At 53.7% G+C, this 17,606-nt stretch overlaps 3 protein-coding genes across 3 annotated transcripts; all 3 read right to left on the bottom strand.

Moving 5' to 3' along the window:
- Positions 1-627: 627 nt before the first annotated feature.
- On the bottom strand, positions 628-4,491 carry Slurp2 (secreted LY6/PLAUR domain containing 2). Its single transcript, XM_059247870.1, has 3 exons — positions 4,440-4,491; positions 1,029-1,133; positions 628-764 (listed from the first exon to the last, which is right to left on the bottom strand). The coding sequence occupies exons 1-3, from the start codon at positions 4,489-4,491 to the stop codon at positions 628-630; spliced, it is 294 nt and encodes a 97-aa protein (XP_059103853.1).
- A 3,890-nt stretch (positions 4,492-8,381) lies between these two features.
- Lynx1 (Ly6/neurotoxin 1) lies at positions 8,382-9,866 on the bottom strand. Its single transcript, XM_059247869.1, has 3 exons — positions 9,815-9,866; positions 9,515-9,616; positions 8,382-9,367 (listed from the first exon to the last, which is right to left on the bottom strand). Exons 1-3 carry the CDS (start codon positions 9,864-9,866, stop codon positions 9,171-9,173), a joined length of 351 nt encoding a protein of 116 aa, XP_059103852.1. The 3' UTR covers positions 8,382-9,170.
- Positions 9,867-16,119: 6,253 nt separating this feature from the next.
- Positions 16,120-17,606, bottom strand: Ly6d (lymphocyte antigen 6 family member D). Its single transcript, XM_059248095.1, has 3 exons — positions 17,508-17,606; positions 16,733-16,831; positions 16,120-16,567 (listed from the first exon to the last, which is right to left on the bottom strand). Exons 1-3 carry the CDS (start codon positions 17,557-17,559, stop codon positions 16,335-16,337), a joined length of 384 nt encoding a protein of 127 aa, XP_059104078.1. The 5' UTR covers positions 17,560-17,606; the 3' UTR covers positions 16,120-16,334.

The following is a 17,606-nucleotide window of genomic DNA, read 5'->3' as shown; positions in this document are numbered from 1 at the left end:
CAAGATGGAGTGCTCCCTAGCCCTCAGCCCCTTGTCTGGGTGCTCCTTCACCCTCAAGTCCAAAGTTTGGGACACTCCTCTGCATATCAGACCCAGGTCAGGGTGATACTCAGGTGCCCCAGACTCAAGTTGAGGGTGCTTCTCAAGTGCCTACGGACTCAGCTCCTCCTCACAGCCTGCTCAAGAGCAGGAGCAGCCATCTGCAGCCCCCTGTGCCTTTCAGGCCCTGTGTCTACCTGGAAATAGGCAGGCACTTGGTAAAAGAGAAAAGATCAGTGGGAGCTGTCGCAGACAGCCTGGGCCAAGGAGGCCATGACTGACAAGAGGTGGGGGCGGGGTTACGGAATTGCCTGAATCCAGTGCCCGACACACTACTTCCATTGGACAACTCATACCATGTGATGCAGCTGCTTTTTATTGGGAGATTCGTTGACACTGAGAGTGGCCCACAGTGAATTAGGGCCTTAAGTTTGTACCACCAGGGATTCGCACAGGACTTCACTTAGAACTTCCTGAGGAAGTAAGAGTCTGGGGGTAGGGTGCTTTGGGCTGACCAGGTTGGAATAACCTCCAAGGATCAGGTCTGGGCATGGTTCTGTGGGGCCAGCTGGTAGTGACCGAGTGTCATTAGTCCTTGTTGCAGAGATTGGACTGGCAGCAAACGAGGGACACATGAGGGCCTAAGCCCAGTTTGGAGACCTCAGGGCAGCCATTGTAGCACATCTTCGTCACCAGAGGCAGGTCTGTAAAGCTGATGGGAGATCCTGAGGGATAAGAGAGAGACCATGCTTCCTGCATCTCTGAGCTGCCCAAACCTCCGTCACCTCAGCCATGGTGCTGAGGGTCAGTCACCCCTAGGCACTGAGAGCCCTTGCCCGGTCTCTGCCCTAGTCAGAGGTTGCCAGACATGTTTCTACTCTGTTTTTGATCCGTTGGGCCACCACATGGGCTCTGGGCTCTGCCTGCCCAGTGAACCAGCTCTCCGCGCAAGAAGGGTGTGTCCAGCCCACCCTTTCCACCACACTCACGGGTGCCAATGATGATACAGTGGGTGGAGCTCCTTGGGCAGTCGGACGGTTTGGAACAGCCTCCAAAGCCCTTGCACAGGTGGCACCGCATGCCCTGTGTTACAGCTACAGGCAGACAGAGAGAGGGGCAGCCAGTGAGCAACTTCTGCAGAGGGTGACACACCCACTCTTGTACCCAGCGCCCTGCTTCCGTTCTCCGCCAGCCCCACGTCTCTGTAGCCCAGCTTCCCAACCCCTCATCTAGGGCACAAAGGCCCTCTAAGACCTTGGAGGAAGGGCTAAGTGAGACCCTGGTGCTCGGCCTTCCACTGTGTGAGATACAAGGGATCATGTTGGAATCAGCCGGCCTGCGTCCTTCTGCTCAGAGCACCAAGGGCTGGGTGGAGCAGAGGTGAGACCTCCTGGGGGAGAGAAGTGCAGGTTCAGGGTCCTGAAGACCCGGGTGGGGGAGGGGTGGGGGCCTGAGACTTTAGCCATGCCCTCTTTACCTCCAGGGACCTGAGAAGGATCATGTATACCCCTTGGTATAAATGCTCTGCGGTCTGAGACAATGGGGCCTTTACCCAATTAGTAGGGAGTCCATGGCAAGGCCAGACAGAAGGAAGGTGGGAGCCCACTGAGTTCTGTTTGCCATTTTCCTGGCAAATACTACATCACTCGTCTCGTATCCAGCCCAGGGGGTGCCAGTCGGGCAAGTGGCCTGCCATGCTCTCTCTTGCTTTCCCTGGATCCCCTCATCTGTCTCCCTGCCTCTTCCCTGCCTCCCTGCATCTCTTTATTGCTTCCTTAGGCTCCCTTCCCTGGGTTATAAAATCCCTAACCCCATGGCCTGCCCTTTCCAGTACCAATCACGCTGCTGCATGCACAATGGCTCTGTGCAAGTCCAGAGCCGACACCGAGTGGGGAAGCTCCTAGGCCCTGTCCCATCCTGCCTGGGCCAGTAGTGCTGGAGAGGAGAGCTCCCCCCGGGGCTCCTTCTACAACCACACCTCTACCAGACCTCACATGTAAGTATGCTGGTCAGTTCTGGGCAGCCTCAAAGGCCAGTCCTTCATCCTATGAACTATGGAGCAGGTGACAGACAGGAAGTCCATACCACAGCAAGTTCCCCACCACTTGGCCGTGATTGCTTACCATCCCTGCAGAGAAAGCTGAGACTCTGCCAGAGACACAAACAGGTAGCAAAATCCCCCAAGCCTGTAGCTGTCCCATGGATGTTAAAGACAGACTGCACGTGGGTTTTCTGGACAGAGAAGGGCTTAGATGGCCACTGACGGAGGGACAGGTGGATGGGGCACCAAAGGATCAGGCAAGGTGCTGGGGGAATAGGACCAGTACCACCTCCCATTCCTCTTCCTCTCCATGCCTCCTAGCTTTGCCCAGACTCATCTTTCCATCATCAATATTGCACAAGCTAGCCCCAGCTCATAGACTGTCTCCTCCCAAGGAGCTTCTCAGCTCTGGGGCAGAGGTTTTCCTTTGATGCATGGGCTGGCCTTGCTATTTTTTTTTTTTATATTTTGGTTTTTTGAGACAGAGTTTCTCTGTGTAGTTTTGGTGCCTGTCCTAGATCTCACTCCGTAGACCAGGCTGGCCTCGAACTCACACAGACCCGCCTGGTTCTGCCTCCTGAGTGTTGGCATTAAAGGCATGCGCCACTACCGCCCAGCGGCCTTTCACGATTAAGACTTGCCTCCACACTCCTATTCTCCAGGGTTCTGGAGAGGAATGGGGATCCTTCCCCATTCACCAGTGCCCCCCAAGCATCCATCACACTGCACTCCGCAGCACGGATGGGTCACAGGAGATGTTTAGAAAACAAATGAATGAATGAGCTCTAGGAGTTGGAGCAAGAGCTGGGTCATTCACAGAAATAACCGTCCCTCTTGGGGTTTTTTGTATTTTCATCAAGGAGGCTAGGAAGGTTTAGCTCTCAAAAAGAAACTGGCTCTGGGTGCAGCGATAGGGTCATGGGGACAGACCCCAGGTCAGGACTTGCTTAGAGAGAAAGGGAAGGCTTTGGAGAAGAGGGTGAGAGAGACAATGGGCTGAGCCTTGGGACAGCAGAGTCCACCAGGTCCGGTCCCACTGCAATGTTGCCAGGTACAGTCGACTCCCTCTGATCCTGTTTGCTCACCCTGAGGTCAGCTTTAGGATGCAGCCCACCCTTCCCAGGCTGCTTTGAGCCCTGGGAAGATGACATTACCCATGGGTGACAGAGCAGGCACCCAGAAAAGATGTGGGACATGGGATATGCTGAGAGAGGCGCATGGAGCCTGGCTCCCTCCAACTTCTAACTGTCCAGGCTTGAGGCTTTTGTCTTGAAGGGCAGGTGTGATTTCCATGGAGGAAGAGACTGGGAGGTCCCAGCGCAGAGTGTGGTCTCAGCCTCACAGACACTCCCAAGATACTAGGGTCTTGGTTAAAACAGAGAGGATGACTCGCCCATGACTGAGCACCCCCTCTGAAACCTCAGCCCCGACAGTGACAGTTCTCTCAACTTTGAGCTCAGGACCATCAAAATGGATCTGGTCTGTCCTAAAGGTTTGGGAGGCAATAGTTCAGGCTTTCTCAGGTCCTAGAATCCCCATGAGGCCCAGGCCAAGAAGGGTGAACTCTAGCCAGAGATGTACACATGGACCTCCCACCTCCCTTCAGGAGGACCCCAAGTTCTAGAGCATTCCCACCCATGGATGGAAACCGAGGTTTCACTAGGTGAGGCCTCTGGGAGCTGGGGCTAGCTGAGTTTGGAGCACAAGTTGCTGATGAACAACAGGGGCAATTGTTTCTTTGCACAGGCATTGGTTGGGGTTGGATATAGGAACAACTCGGGCCCCACTAAGTGATGTCGAGGCCAGGCAGAGGCAGTGATATTTGAGGTTGTCCCTGGGAGGCCATCCACAGGCGCTAGAGTCAAAGCTCCTGTTACTAAAGCCAAGGAAGCTAGGGTATAGAAATCTGAGGGGACTGAAGTCAAGCGGATGAAGTCGCCCACAGAAGGCGGGACAGATAGAATCTAAGCAAGGAGGTAGAAGGGCATCGGGAGAGAACGGCTGCAGACTAGCCGAGGCTCTAGGGCTGGAGGAGGGTAAAGCAGCAGAGGTGTACCCTGCTTTGTGTGTGTGCAAGGCTGTTGCTATGGAACTGGAGAGGCCTCGGGGTGGATTTCAAACTGAGCAGTAAGCCGAGGACGGTGCTGAATGTTGTGGGGTCCAGAGAAGAGGGTTTAGGAATCTATGAAGGTCAATGGCAGAGCACAGAAGCTGGTGGGTAGAGAGGGTCTTGGTGCCCAGGACGAGAAGAGGGGACAAGAAAGGGGTACCCCCAAGGGCGAGTAGTAGCCCAGGCTGGAAGGACAGTGACAAGTAAGGGCAGTAGAAAAAGTGGCCACCCTCCCCGCCCCCAACTCACCTAGCTCCATGCTCAAGACCACGGCCAGAAGGAACCAGAAGAGAAGCCTCATGTTCTCCGTGTTAAGGATGAGGCTGACTCCCTGGCCACCCCCTTATACCTGCTTGTGGCTCCCACTCCACCCTTGGCTCCCATTGCTGCTGGCTCCCGGCCCTGAGTCACTTGCAACCTGGCTCAGATGGGTGCTGGCAGAGCTTGCTGCTGTGTGGCCTCAGGGAGCCTGGTACAATTTCACAAGCTTTCTTCCCTCCTCCATGGAGTAGGGATGTCCCAATCATCAGGCCCAAGGCTCTCAAGAAAGACCTTGCTCAGGCTGGAAGCTCAGTCCAGGTCCATCTCACCCTGCAGCTGCATGGAGGGCATGGGAGAGCCATCCAGATCTCCCCTCCCCTCCCCTGCAAGTGTGAATGGAGCGGAGTCCCGATGAAACTACACCGTCTTCCTCAGCCGCTCACTCTGCATGGAGCACGGTAGCCAGGATTTTGAGAGGTCGGAGCTTTCTCATCTGCCAAATCAGGCTTCAGTCCTGTCCTGGCCCTCCCGAGTCTAAGAAAGTCAGGAGAAGCATGGCTATTCACATAGTCCTGGGGACAAGGGGTGAGTGTTACCTATCAAGGGACTGTACTGACATGGTACCAAGGAAACTAAGTCCTGTGGTACATGCCCAGTGGCAGCAGGACGGGGAAGCAAAGCCTTTGGTGTTAAAAAGGTTCCAGGTTGGGGTAAGAGACCAAAGTGACATATAGTAGGGCGGGGATCATCTGCCAATAGACTGGCTGTACAGGCACTCAGGCCAGGCGGAAGGCCCCACGTGTCTACTCTGGCTGTCCGGGTGGCTTTGATTTACCTCCATGCTTTATGGGGCCCCCAAACATGTTGGTGCTGGGCAGGGCAAATAGCCAGAGATCCTGAGAGAGGGGCTGAGAATTCTTCCTGAGGACTAAGTAGCAAGAAAGTGGGACCAGAAATTAAAAAGCCAGAAGAAGGCAGAAGTAACCAGGTGTGTGTTTGTTGGGGGAGGGGGGTCCTGTCTTTTCCTACCCAGTTCCTCATCCTACCCTTGGGCTTGTTAGCTGATAGATGGGAACTGGTGGGTCTGCCTCTTTCCAGAGAATGGGGGTGACTTTCATCAAGCCCCTGGAATCCTGTTAATACTTCTCTTGCCTTGGCTGGCTCTGACATCAGGACAGGAGCCAGGGACCTTCAGGGTCAGGAGGACCTACCAAGCCAATCTGGGTGGGTGAGGTCTGAACTCAGGGAGAAGGCAGGTAGGAGATCAAGATAGACACATGTCCTTCATTTGTTTATTCATTCAATGGGGGGACATTGACATTGACCACTCTGAAGTATAGGTACATGAGGTTGGCTAGGGGGGAAGGAACCTGTGGCATAAAAGTGGATTCCATGTCCTTGCTGGGTGAGAGCTGAGGGTTGGCAGAGATACAACCCAGGGAAGTGCCAGGCAGCATGTATCCACGCATCCTTCGGGGCCTCCTCTGTGCAGGCCCCGGGCTTGACACTGGCCTCCAAGAGGCAGCTGGGTGGGTCCTGTCACTGTCTTTTCACCAGTGAGATGGCTGGAGTGTGAGCCTGTGCCCGAAGAACGCAGGGCAAGCCATGCTGCAGGATGCCATGGTACTTGCTAGAAAGTAACCAAGCACCGAAACAAGGGGCCATTTTACTCCTGGAAATCATTCTAGAGTTTCAGAATGTGAACTCCCATGCTCGCAGCAGAAGATGAAGACGGAGGTGGTCTGCCCCGCCCCCTTCCCCTTATCCGTTTTGGGGAAGCCAACCACAGACATGGTGGCAGGGCGTGACTGCTGGCAGCTCCTCTCTGGTGGGCTAGAGCAGACACCTCTGCGGCATGCCTTAGCTTCATGTGTTGACCTGGCTTCACCAAACCCCAGAGAGGCACATGCACTCATACGCTCTGTGGTATCACGGTTCCATCCAGCAGCCTCTCTCCGGTGACTTCCCAGCTGCTTCCAGAATGCAACTCTGTAGATAACCACCACCAGCCGCCCTGGACACCATCCACATTGAAGGGCTGCTGTCTACCCTAGTGTGAGAACACCCACTGCCTTAAGCCCTAGTGCCTGACAGAGGCAAGGTCAGCCTGTGACGGCTGATGGTACTTGGTTGCTTTGTCTCACTCCATCCTGCGTTCCTTCTCTACGTATCCTCACACAGGGCTGGGCACCCCTGACCTACTCTCCAGCCCCCCAAACCTCCAGTTCTGATGTCCCCTTCTAAGGCCTCCGTTCCATAAGCTTTCACAACTTGTGAGATTCTCTGGTTTATGAAGCCATGGTCATCCCGAGGGTCTGCAGCCTCAAAGACCACCCCCCCCCCAGCTGTTGGAAGAACACCCATAGTAGAATGATTTGGTACTAAGCAGATGAGGTGGCCGGGTGGCCCGGGAAAACTAAGTGCTTCACTCCTCTCTGCCTCAGTTTCTTTACCTGTCAAAGGGGTGCAATAATGACCCCCCCCACACACACACACACGCACGCGCACTTTTTGCAGAACTGTTGTGGAGGGTACAGAGTCACCTGCAGACAGGATTTAGGACAAGCCATCTGGCACTGTGCCCCTAATGTGCACCTCCCACTGGCAGGCTTGGCCCTGTGTTAAGTGAGCACCTTCTGGGGCTCTGTGCTAAGCACCAAGGACAGGCTAGGGAGGGGTGGCAGTGTGGACACTGTGGGGCCTGTCTGGATGGTGTCACGAGACATGTGAAACTGCCCCCAACACGGCAACGCTCTCAACCACAGGTAATCAAGGGCCTCTTCCACATCGCCCCCTTGTGGTGGGAGGGAGGACCTAGTCTCGGGCCTCCTCCCAGTTCTGGCCCAGTTCTGGCCCAGGATGCCACCTGACTGGGGACAATGGACTTGCACAAGCAGGGTAATGTTTCCCAGGCCTCACCCACTGAGTCAGGGACCTGCCTCTGACCCTCCTTACCAGAACCCTGTGGCTTCCATAGGTCAGTTCCAATGCTGCTTGCTCTGTGTGTGTGTGTGTGTGTGTGTGTGTGTGTGTGTGTGTGTGTTGTATGTAAGCATGGGTAGGGGCAGCACTGGCTTCCTCCCAGCAGCCTGCCTGGACCTCAGGGGACACCATAACCAGTGCTGCCTTCTGGGCTCTGTCGTCACTGTGTGTTCATATGCACGTGTGCTCCCCGCCCCCCTACTCGTGACCTCCCATGAGACTCATATTCTTTCTGGGTAGTCAATGTCTCCTCATCTCTGGGCCATTTCCCATCCAATTCATCTTTGCAATAGAGCCGCACAGTTCCTATTTCTGAGGATCTGGGCAAGCCCACCAACAGGATTCTATCTCCCAATAGAGTAGCCTGTCCCCAGAGGAGGAAACAGAGGCAGAAAACGACATCAGTCTCAGCAGCAGAGATCAGGCATGCTTAAGAACAGAGAGGAAGGTCCCCAGGATGGGCCTCTGTGTTCTGAGCTCCTACAGCTGGTTGGTCTGAGAAAAGCATTCAGGATGTGTGACCAGTAGGATGTGGTGACCAATAAGACTCTCCTATAGCCAGCCATGGGTAATCCCACTACATGGACACTGGCCAACATCCTGACCCCTGGGCTGGGCCAGCTTCAGGGGTTTCCTCAGTGGCACATGAGTTGCGGTACAGTGGCACATGAGTCAAGAGAGGAGGGTAAGGCTCCCTGGGTCAACTACACTGGCATGAAAGGCAGATCGGTGTCTCCTAAATTGGGGCTGGGTTCTTTGGAGTCTTGATACCCAGAAGTCTTCAGTCACAATCAACTTCACAGGCAGTCACCCGGGACTTGGGCTGGCTCCCTGTGAATTTGTCTCCCCATAATTTACCAAGGGACAAGAGGGTACAGAAGCTGCCTACAGGACCTGGGAAGCCTGCTGAAGTCTGCTTTGCCGTCCCAGTCACCCCAACTAGCCTGCTCTGACCTGCCTCTGTTCCCTTTCTGCCATGCCCAGAATAGCTCTGGCCAGTGTACAGGCCAGACAAAATATAGCATGGGCCACCTGCCCTCATGTCCCTGCCAGCCTCAAGGCCCAGCAGCTAGTGTGAGGGTGAGGGGGTGTAGTGGAGGTCAAGGGGCCTGCTAAGCTGCTGGGGCTGGAGAGATCTTAGTGGCCCGTGGAAATAAAGCCATTGCTAGCTACCCTTGGCCAAGAGCTGTCCTGACACCAGGTCTGGCAGAGTTCCTGAGCTAGCTGGAAATGACAAAAGGCTTTCTCACATGGCCTCCGTCTCATACTTGCTCTGGGCAGCTGCTAGACTCAGTAGGAAACAGCTCTGCTGAGTCTTTCTTTGCTTCTACTCAGTTCATGATCTTTCACCCCCCTCTAGCAGACCTATCCTCTGCTGGGTAGACTGAGGCAGGGTCCTGATGCCATGAAGGTGGAATTTGGCCACTAATTCCTTCAAATCAGTGTTCCTTAACTGACTGAGTGATGCCCCTCGGCCCGCAAACAGCACTCTCCCGGATGCCCCTGATCCTGGGTAAAGAGATTTAGATCCGTGTATCAGCCTTCTGAAAACAAAAGGTTATGGCCTTGGAGTGAGGTATCTGGGTGTCATCAGTCTGTTGTAGATAGCCATGGGCCCTCATTGTGGCTGAGGAGTCTCAGAGGGAAGAGGGTTGGGTGGAGCAAGAGGGTGAGAGGATGCAACTGTGTCTTTTAAGAGCTTTGTGTTTGAGTGGGTCTGCCTAGGGGAACAGAGCTTTACAGCAAGCTCCAGAAGGTGGCCAGGAGTACTGGGACCAGGGCCAAGGTCACTGGGGTAGCAAAGCCAGCCCCATTGCAGAGATAATACTGGCAACAGGAGGTGGCAGATGCATGCTTGGAGTATCCATCATACACAGTCTCAAAGCAGCTGGGTACACACGACTTCCTCACTTTCATCCGGTATGGGGTGAAGTCTACAGGGGACAGGACACAAGAAGGCTACAGTGAGAGAGGGTCAGGACCTTGGACGGCTCAATCACAGCTTGTAGGCCCACCAGGACAGGTGGGGACCTCTCTCCCTGTGCAACTCCTATCCCAATGCTCCAGGACACCAAACTCACAAGTACGTGTGGTCATGCAGTAGGTGGCCATGGCTGGGCATCGCATGGGTTTGAAGCAGTTTTCTCCATTGTAGGCACACACGTGGCACTCCAGAGCCTGGGCTGTGGGCCATGATGGGGGTCAGAGAACAGGAAGAAATCCTTTTCCTACCAGTCAGACCCCAGCTGTCTCCAGCCAACCTCCCACTCCTACTAGGCACCACCAGGTCAGGACAGTTAGAGGGCAGGAGAATTCTGGCCAGCTGGTTGACTTTCTACCTGCCTGTCCCACAAGGTCCCTCTAGCTTCTATCCACCTTACCCACAGGCAGGCCCACCAGAACCACCAGGAACACTGGGAGTAGGGGTGTCATGATGGAGATGTGAGGATAGTGTGGAAGTGAACAGGTGGACAGCGGCTGGTCCTGGATCCAAAGGGCAGGCTCTTTCTCCGTTTGAGCTCTTGCTCTCCTAAGGATAAAGTAATCCTGCACAGACAACGACAGAGACTTGTGATCACAGCTGGGCGCGGGCCAGGCGCAAGCGCCTCCCAGCTCAGTGGGTGTTGCTGATTTTCATTTACCTGGAGATGGGAGGAGGGAGCAGGATATGCGGCATTCCAACAGAAGACCAAAAGCAAGCAAAGGTGAGGGTGGAGGGAGCTAAAGAAGGGGAGGAACGGGCAGCATCAAAGAAAATGGGGAGGCCCTGAGGTCCTTGAATCCCAAAAATAGAGGATTTCATCCAGCGGATCTTTTTTTTTTTTCTTTTTTTTTTTTTTAAGAGGGGGTTATGGAAACTTGGCACGCAGTTTTTTCCTGGCAGAGCCCAGAGTGCAGGAGGCTCTCCAGAAGACTGGAACCCAGGCTTGGTCTCTTCTGGGGCAGAGGTTCCTCTCGCATTTGCTTCCCCCGCGTGGACTCTCCTCCCTCCCCCCCAGGAAAGTGTAGACTCCTCCGCTGTGTCAGTCCTTTGCCACAGCGGAAGGGGCCATGATGAGTACCCAGCTCCTACCTAAAGACTCTTCGGATGCACGCCAGACGATGCTTGCCCAAGACCGAGTTCCACAGGCTGGGTCTGACGATTGGGACTGTTGGGGGGATGTGGACCAATATTCTCCTCCCTGCCTACAGATGCGATCCGGCCCCTGCTGAGGGTACCAAAATACACTCCCCGGAAGACAACCCATCCTTCATGACCCATTTCCCTGGTGCCAGCCCAGGATTCTGAGATCCTGAATCAGGCCAAGCCTGAGGCTCCGGCCCCTCCTGAGCCCTCTCGGGGAGCTCCGCCCGAAAGACTGCAGTCTTGCTTCAAGAGGGCTCCCAGTGCGGGCTGGGTGCGGGGTGACCTCGCCCTTGCCCTTCACCACCACAATCCCTGTCGCCATGGGAACTCACCCGTGGCCGCTCCCAGGTCCCTCCCGCGGTCTGACCGTGAGTCTGTGCACACTTGGTGTTGCGTTTGCACGGCATCTCAGGCCGGGTAGGCTCCGCAGCCGCAACCGACCCGCAGTGCCAGCGCACTACTGGCCCCGCCCCACCCCGCCTCCAGGCCAAACGCTCCGCCCCCGAGGCCTCCCAAACCCTGCCCACAAGCTAACTTCTGTAGGCTCAGTCGTGAGCCCTCTGGTGAGCAAAGCCTGGGCATCCCATGGGCATCCGAATGCGCCCACTCATGCGCAGATTCACAGTGACACAGTAGCGATCCCGAGGTGAGCGTATATTTCCTGGACATTCTCCTCACGTTTCATCGAAGCTCTTCTCACTCCTGCTGGCCTGCTCCCACAGACCAAACTGATGGGTGGGCATGCTGACTCTGGGAAGAGGTACCACCTGGACAGGGACCTCACTGCACCTCTGTCCTTACATGGGATCCACTAGCAAGACTTTCGAGCCAGGCTTAGAGGCATCCCATGGCTCACAGGCTGCTCTCACCATCAAAAGTTCACCACTAAATAATTACTTTATGTCTCTAAAATTCGTCTTATTTTTTATTCTGTTTCAAGCAGCCAAAATTTAATAGGTTTTCACAAACTCTCCCCCACCCCATTTTGTGAGGAAGAAGATAAAGAAAACTTGCAGAGATGGTGGAGAGTGCACAGGCCAGTCTTCCAGCAGACTCTCATGCACGCACATACAAGGGGCCTTACAACTGAGACAAACACAAGTCTTGGAGGCGAATGCCCTTAATCCCAGCACTCTGGAGGCAGATGCAGGAGGAGCTCTTTGAGTTCCAGGGCAGCTGGGGCTGTTACACAGAGAAACTCGGTCTCCAAAAATCAAAATATAAAACAACACAAAAAAGAAAAACAAACAAACAAACAAAAACGGAGACAAATAACCAATACACTCTGGTCCCCAGGAAAACACACCTGTTTCCCCAGACCTTCATCAATAAAGACCATGCAGAGGTGTGAATGACAATGGCCCCCATAGACTCATCTGTTTTAGTATTTGGCCCCCAGTTGGTGGACATGTTTGGGGAGGGCTAGAAGGTGTGCTCTTATTGGAGGAGGTGTGCAGAGTTTGGGGTTTTGAAAGACTCACGTCATTCTCAGTTAGCTCTCTGCCTCCTGCTTGGGGATCAAGGCTGAGTTCTCAGCTGTTCCTGCTGCTATGCCTTTGCTCCATCATTCGTGGGCTCTGACCTTCTGAAACCGTAAGCCAAATTAAATACTGTCTTTTACAAGTTGCCTTGGTCATGGTGTTTCATTGCAGCAATAAAAAGTAACTAAGACAGACCATGTTCAAATGAATCCCAGTACATACATGTGCAAGGATGGAAACCAAACATCACTTTTCTTGGACGGCAAAGGACTTGGAAATCCGCAGCATGGTGGGGCTAGCCAGATTCAGTGAGCAACGGCCCTTACTGTCCAAGCCTGACACCCGAGTTTGATTCCTGGAGCCCACAGTGGAAGGAGAGCACCAACTCCTGAAAGTTGTCCTCTGATACTTCTGCTGCAGTATGGGTGTGCCTGCACTACCCCCAATAAAATAATAATAATAATAATAATAATAACAACAACAACAACAACAAAGGTTTAAAAGTAATCAGCAAAATATTTACAAATGCACAGAGTCTGGGTAACACATTTTAAATAACCTATGGGCAAAGGTGGCATCCATCAGGGAGTCAGAAACATTCAAAGCCACTGATGTAGGATGCAGTGACAGCCGGTTCAGGAGGGAGATTCCACAGAAATGCTGCTTTAGGAGAAAGAAAGGTCCCCGATGAGGACCTGAATTTCCACCTTCAGAAACTAGAACAAAAAGGGGCGAATCAGACCCCAAGGAGGCAAAATACAGTAAAACATGAGCAGAGCTGGAGAGAGAGCTCAGTGGGTAAAGGGCTCACTGTGCAAGTGTGAGGTCCTCAGTTCGGATCCCCAGTGTCATGGAAAAGCCGGGCTAAACACTGTGGCTACCGATCTCTGTCGACACACTATTAGAACAGAAGGCGCTGTCTGGAGAAATGCTACTCTGAAGTGATGTTTGGAGACACACGAACTCCTGTATTTGATGAAACAGGTTCTGTTGCTCAGAAAATAAGTACGTTAAAAGCTGGCCTGGGTGGTATCTGCCTGAAATCACAGTGCTGGGGAGGTGAAGGCTGGAGGGTCACCAAGATTCTCTGGCCAGCCAATCTAGCCAAATCAGTGAGTTCCACTTTTCAGTGAGAGACCTTGTGTCAAAAAAAAAAAAAAAGAAAAAGAAAGAAAGAAAGGAAGGAAGGAAGGAAGGAAGGAAGAAAAAAGGTAGAGAGTAATAGGGGAAAGCACTCAGCATCAGCCTCTCTGCTTTACACATGCACACACACACACACACACACACACACACACACACACACACACACACTAAAAGCAAAAAAGGGAAGAAATCACCGAAATACAAAAATCAAAACAGTAAGAGAATTGATCAATTCAAAGGCCAGTTCTAGGAGAATGCCCGGGAGGGGTACCATCCCAGCCCCTTTTTGTCCATGGCCCAACCAGAGAGAGGGCTTATCAGAAGCCAGACCCAAGTGACTGACTATCAGAACAGTCAATAGGCAGCCCTGTGTCCTCTGTAAGAAACAGGCAATTAGGCTGAGCTGCCAGGGAGGCTATAGGTCACACTCTTTGGGATGGTGAGGACAATGGATGTTCTGGGTAGGCTGGCCCTCTCAGAAGACATGAGAAGCTATTTTTTGAAGTCCCCTAACCACTATTTGGAAATTGTGCTTGGTTGTGTGGTGTCTTAGTGAGGGTTTCTATTGCTGTGAAGAGACACCAGGACCACAGCAACTCTTATAAAGGAAAACATTTAGTTGGGGCTGGCTTACAGTGTTAGAGGTTTAGTCCATTATCATCATGGTGGGACATGGCAGCATACAGGCAGACATGGTGCTGGAGAAGGAGCTGAGAGTGGAAAAGGAGCTACATCTTGATCCAAAGGCAACAGGAAGTGCACTGAGACACTGGGTGTGGCTTGAGCATATACGAGACCTCAAAGCCCGCTTCCACAGTGATACACCTCCCCCAACAAGGCCATACCTACTCCAACACCATGCTTCCTAATAGCGCCACTTGCTCTGAGCTTATGGGGGCAATTCCATTCAAACTACCACACATGGCATGTGTTTTGCTAATGCAAAGGGAATGGTGTCTCTCCCCGTCCTAGGTGGGTCAGGGATCGGCCCAGACCTTTAGTGGGGTTGCTGCTTTGCAGATCGGATCGCACCTGGAGTTCTCAGACTCTGCCGCTCCTAGGCACTGTTCTGCTGCTACCTCCAGCTAGGGTCACCACTGGGGCCCCTCTTACCTCTATTATTGTCTTTGTCATGACCTCACCACATTGCTGTGCAGGCCTTGGGACTAGGCTCCTGCAGGAGGAACCCTAAGAATGAGGGGCAGGAGTGCAGTCTTACCACTGGGTCCTGGAAGTCTGTCCACATACATAGGATTGTATGTAGCTGGAGAGGGCTCCCATCTTTGCATACCCTGCCAAGGGCTGTGACCTAGTCAGTGGAGGTGAAGTTAGGTTAGTGCTAGGCATACCAGAGAAGCTGTCCAGTGGAATCATACAGGGGCATACAGGGAGCTGGGTTTGAGATGCCTACAGACTGCAGATTAGAAGACAGAGCTGGGCTAGGAGATTTGGCTGTTCTCAGCTTTTCTGTGGCATCTTGCCAGCCTCAGATGCTGTTGTGTCTCATGGGAAGCCTGCTCCCAGACTATTTCCATACTTGGAAATGGCTAGGATTTAAGCTTATGCTCCCCTAGCCCTCTTCTCTGCGTGACTCCCACGTACAAGTGGCTTTCTATGACCAGGGCATTTCGGGGCACCTGTAGAGAGGAGGCTGATGGAACGTGAATAGCAAAGAATTCCCTCCCGATAGTTGTCTTCTGCTGCCTGACTTATTGGCCACTAGGGGGCGCGCTGGCACCAGGCCTGGCCCTCAGCTCCAGCAATGACCCCAGGGAACAGCATGCTACCCAGCAGCCAGCTCAGGGTATCTATCACCCATGGCTCCTGGAAAACCTCCTGATTTCTGGGGTTGGAGAATGTTCCTCCTTGCCTTCCCACAGGGACGTGGCTCTCCAGCAGACACGCCCCCATTACAATCAGTGGTGACTGGGTGTGGGAGTCTACGTTAAAAAAAAAAAAGAAAACCCAGGCTCAGCAGGTCCAGCACTTTGTTCCAAGCGGGGACCAGAAGGGGCCCAGAAAAAAGAGACTGACTGGGTGGAGGTAGCAGGGCTCACCCCAGACCAAGCAGTGCCTTACCTGGACGTTGAGACTCAGTTTAGGGAGCTTGCATCACACTCCACCTCTCATAACCCTCTCTTGGAAGCAGGGTGGTGAGGATTCTTCAAGGTTCAGGGTGTAGGTGCATGAAGGGAGGAGGGTCCCTCACCATCCCTCTGACATCTGCAAAGGGCGGGGTTTGCCATGCAGGCCTGCCAGGATGTTAACCCTGTGTCCACCCCTGCAGGCTTGCAGGGTAGTGGCTGCAGTGGAATGGGCTAGCCTGCTTGCCGGCAAGGAAGACTGCATGTTTGGGTGCCTGCTGAATACCTCTCCCTCATTCAACCTCACAGCCTCACCACACTCGGGAAACTGCCTAAATCCAAGTAGCACACAGGAGCCTAGGCAGCAGCAGGAATCCATTGAATGGGATGGAAAAGTAGGCAGTGAGCTTTCCTGGGGTCCCTAGGGCTCTTCTCTGCTTAGGCTCCTCCTAGGCTGTCTCTTATCAGCTTGTACTGAGTCACTCCTGCCCCAAACATCCACATCTGGATGAGTTCCAGCTGAGCCCTCCTAAGGAGTGAGATCATCCTGGTAGCTAGACTCACCTTGGACCAGGGCTGTGTGCAGTACCCTCATAACTCTAAGACTGGGGTCTCTTTACAGCCTGGGGGAAGCAGAATCTCAGGGTTGGGGCCTAGGGTATAGTGTCCTTCCTCCCCACATGGGACTTCGGGAGAGTCTGCCCCTTCCAGGATGGAGATGTCTTTCAGGCCGGGTGCTAGGGGGTGCTACATGCTGCCGAGGCTTGTCCAGGGTAACGTGTGCCAGAGGTTCCGCCGTCCCACTCAGCACTCCACACAGCTACAGTGTTTTTAGATCATTTATTTCCATGTAGAGGTTCAGGTAGAAAAATAAATGGAGCGAGTACAAAATCAGAGGGGAGCAGGCCAAACCTTCCTGTTCTGGGGCAGGCACTGTGGTATGTCATCAGCTCTTGGTGCCCTCCATGACCCAGCCCCCCAGTCTTAGCATCTGGTGCCTCCATCATGGCCAAGGAGGAAGCCGTGGGGTCCCTGGGACGGGGCGAGGAAAATGCCAAGCAGCGTGTTACAGGCCAAGAACGGCAAGAGCGAGGAGGCCCAGGCTCATTGCCAGGCCCAGGGTGGCACTGCTGAACAGGGCACGTGCAGGCGCAGCGCTGTACAGCTTCTCGTTGCACAGGTCACCCTGGCAGCATTGTGTGACCCAGGAACCGCTGCTGATCTGGCCCTGCTGGCTGTGGTTGGAAGTGCATGAGTCTGCACAGTCTTTCTTCACCAGGTTCCCAGTCAGAGTGTCCACTGCACACAGGAGAGGAAAGGGCATCAGGCCTAGCTTACCATGCACCCTGGCTCCCACACAGCGTTCTCCACTCCAGACCATCATCATCACCATGACTGACCCACCCCCAGTGAACGTGCCTAGGGCTGCTCTCTCGGTCCTGAGGGCCTTGGACTGAGACTCACCTGTGGCGACAGTTTTGCAATACTTGGAGCTGGCTGGGCAGGTCTGAGGTTGCTTACAGTTAGTGCTGCTGCTGCACACGTGGCATTGGAGTGCCCAGGCTGGAGGATGAGGGGGTCAGAGAGTCAGTCAAATAAAGGTCTTTGCTATGACAGAGCCTTCTCTCATGTGTTACCTTACTCCTGTCCTAGACCCCACAAGGCTCATGTCTTGTGTTTAGCTCAGAGGGTTGTCTGGATATCCCTCAGAGCCCTAGAGAGGGTGTTCTATCCTATGCCACCTCTGGGAAGAGGTGAGGAAGCAGAGGGAGTACAGAGTGGAGAGGGCCCTTCTCCGAGGACTTCAGGCTGTTCCTGGTCTTTGCTAAGGATGCAGCTGCCCCCCACCTCAAAGGTCTAAATTCCTGAAGAGCCTGGAGGAAGAGGGACTTGGCCACCCCAGGGCCATCCAGGACAGATGTGAGGTGGGGATGGTGTTAGGGGGAATCCTCTTAAATAGCTCCAGCCCTCCTCCCTCTCAAAACACCCCCAGTTCTAAGGGTCAGTGCTAAAATTCTCTGATTGTGAAATACTGCGTTTTTATGATTTCACCGAGTTAAGATGTGAAAGTCATTTTGTTTTCAATTTCAGGAGGCAAGCATCCCTCAAAACCAGTGTTCCCTAAGCCAGTTTCTAGTATTTGATGACCTTCTGCCAGGCATGGGCTACCGGAGGCTGAGGGTCCAGTATCTAGACAAAGTTACCCACCCCTTCCCAGCCCCCAGGTGCAGCCTCTCACCTGGGCTAGTGGCCCCAGCCAAGGCAAGGAGGAGGAGCAGAGCCGTCTTCATCCTAAGTATCCTCTGGAAGCAGTGGGGGCTCTTCCTCTCCCCAGCCC

Source organism: Peromyscus eremicus, chromosome 20, assembly GCF_949786415.1.
Source record: "Peromyscus eremicus chromosome 20, PerEre_H2_v1, whole genome shotgun sequence".
Classification (NCBI taxonomy): Eukaryota; Metazoa; Chordata; class Mammalia; order Rodentia; family Cricetidae; genus Peromyscus; species Peromyscus eremicus.
The sequence above is the reverse complement of the archived record's forward strand: the minus strand, read 5'-3'. Positions and strand labels throughout refer to the sequence as shown.

Coding starts and splice junctions, on each gene's coding strand:
- Slurp2 (XM_059247870.1), bottom strand. CDS start 4,491: ATGAGGCTTCTCTTCTGGTTCCTTCTGGCCGTGGTCTTGAGCATGGAG. Junction 1,134..4,439: donor GGTCTTGAGCATGGAGCTAG/GTGAGTTGGGGG, acceptor GTCTGCCTGTAG/CTGTAACACAGGGCATGCGG. Junction 765..1,028: donor CTGTATCATCATTGGCACCC/GTGAGTGTGGTG, acceptor CTTATCCCTCAG/GATCTCCCATCAGCTTTACA.
- Lynx1 (XM_059247869.1), bottom strand. CDS start 9,866: ATGACACCCCTACTCCCAGTGTTCCTGGTGGTTCTGGTGGGCCTGCCT. Junction 9,617..9,814: donor TCTGGTGGGCCTGCCTGTGG/GTAAGGTGGATA, acceptor CATGGCCCACAG/CCCAGGCTCTGGAGTGCCAC. Junction 9,368..9,514: donor CTGCATGACCACACGTACTT/GTGAGTTTGGTG, acceptor TGTCCCCTGTAG/ACTTCACCCCATACCGGATG.
- Ly6d (XM_059248095.1), bottom strand. CDS start 17,559: ATGAAGACGGCTCTGCTCCTCCTCCTTGCCTTGGCTGGGGCCACTAGC. Junction 16,832..17,507: donor GGCTGGGGCCACTAGCCCAG/GTGAGAGGCTGC, acceptor CTCATCCTCCAG/CCTGGGCACTCCAATGCCAC. Junction 16,568..16,732: donor TTGCAAAACTGTCGCCACAG/GTGAGTCTCAGT, acceptor TCCTGTGTGCAG/TGGACACTCTGACTGGGAAC.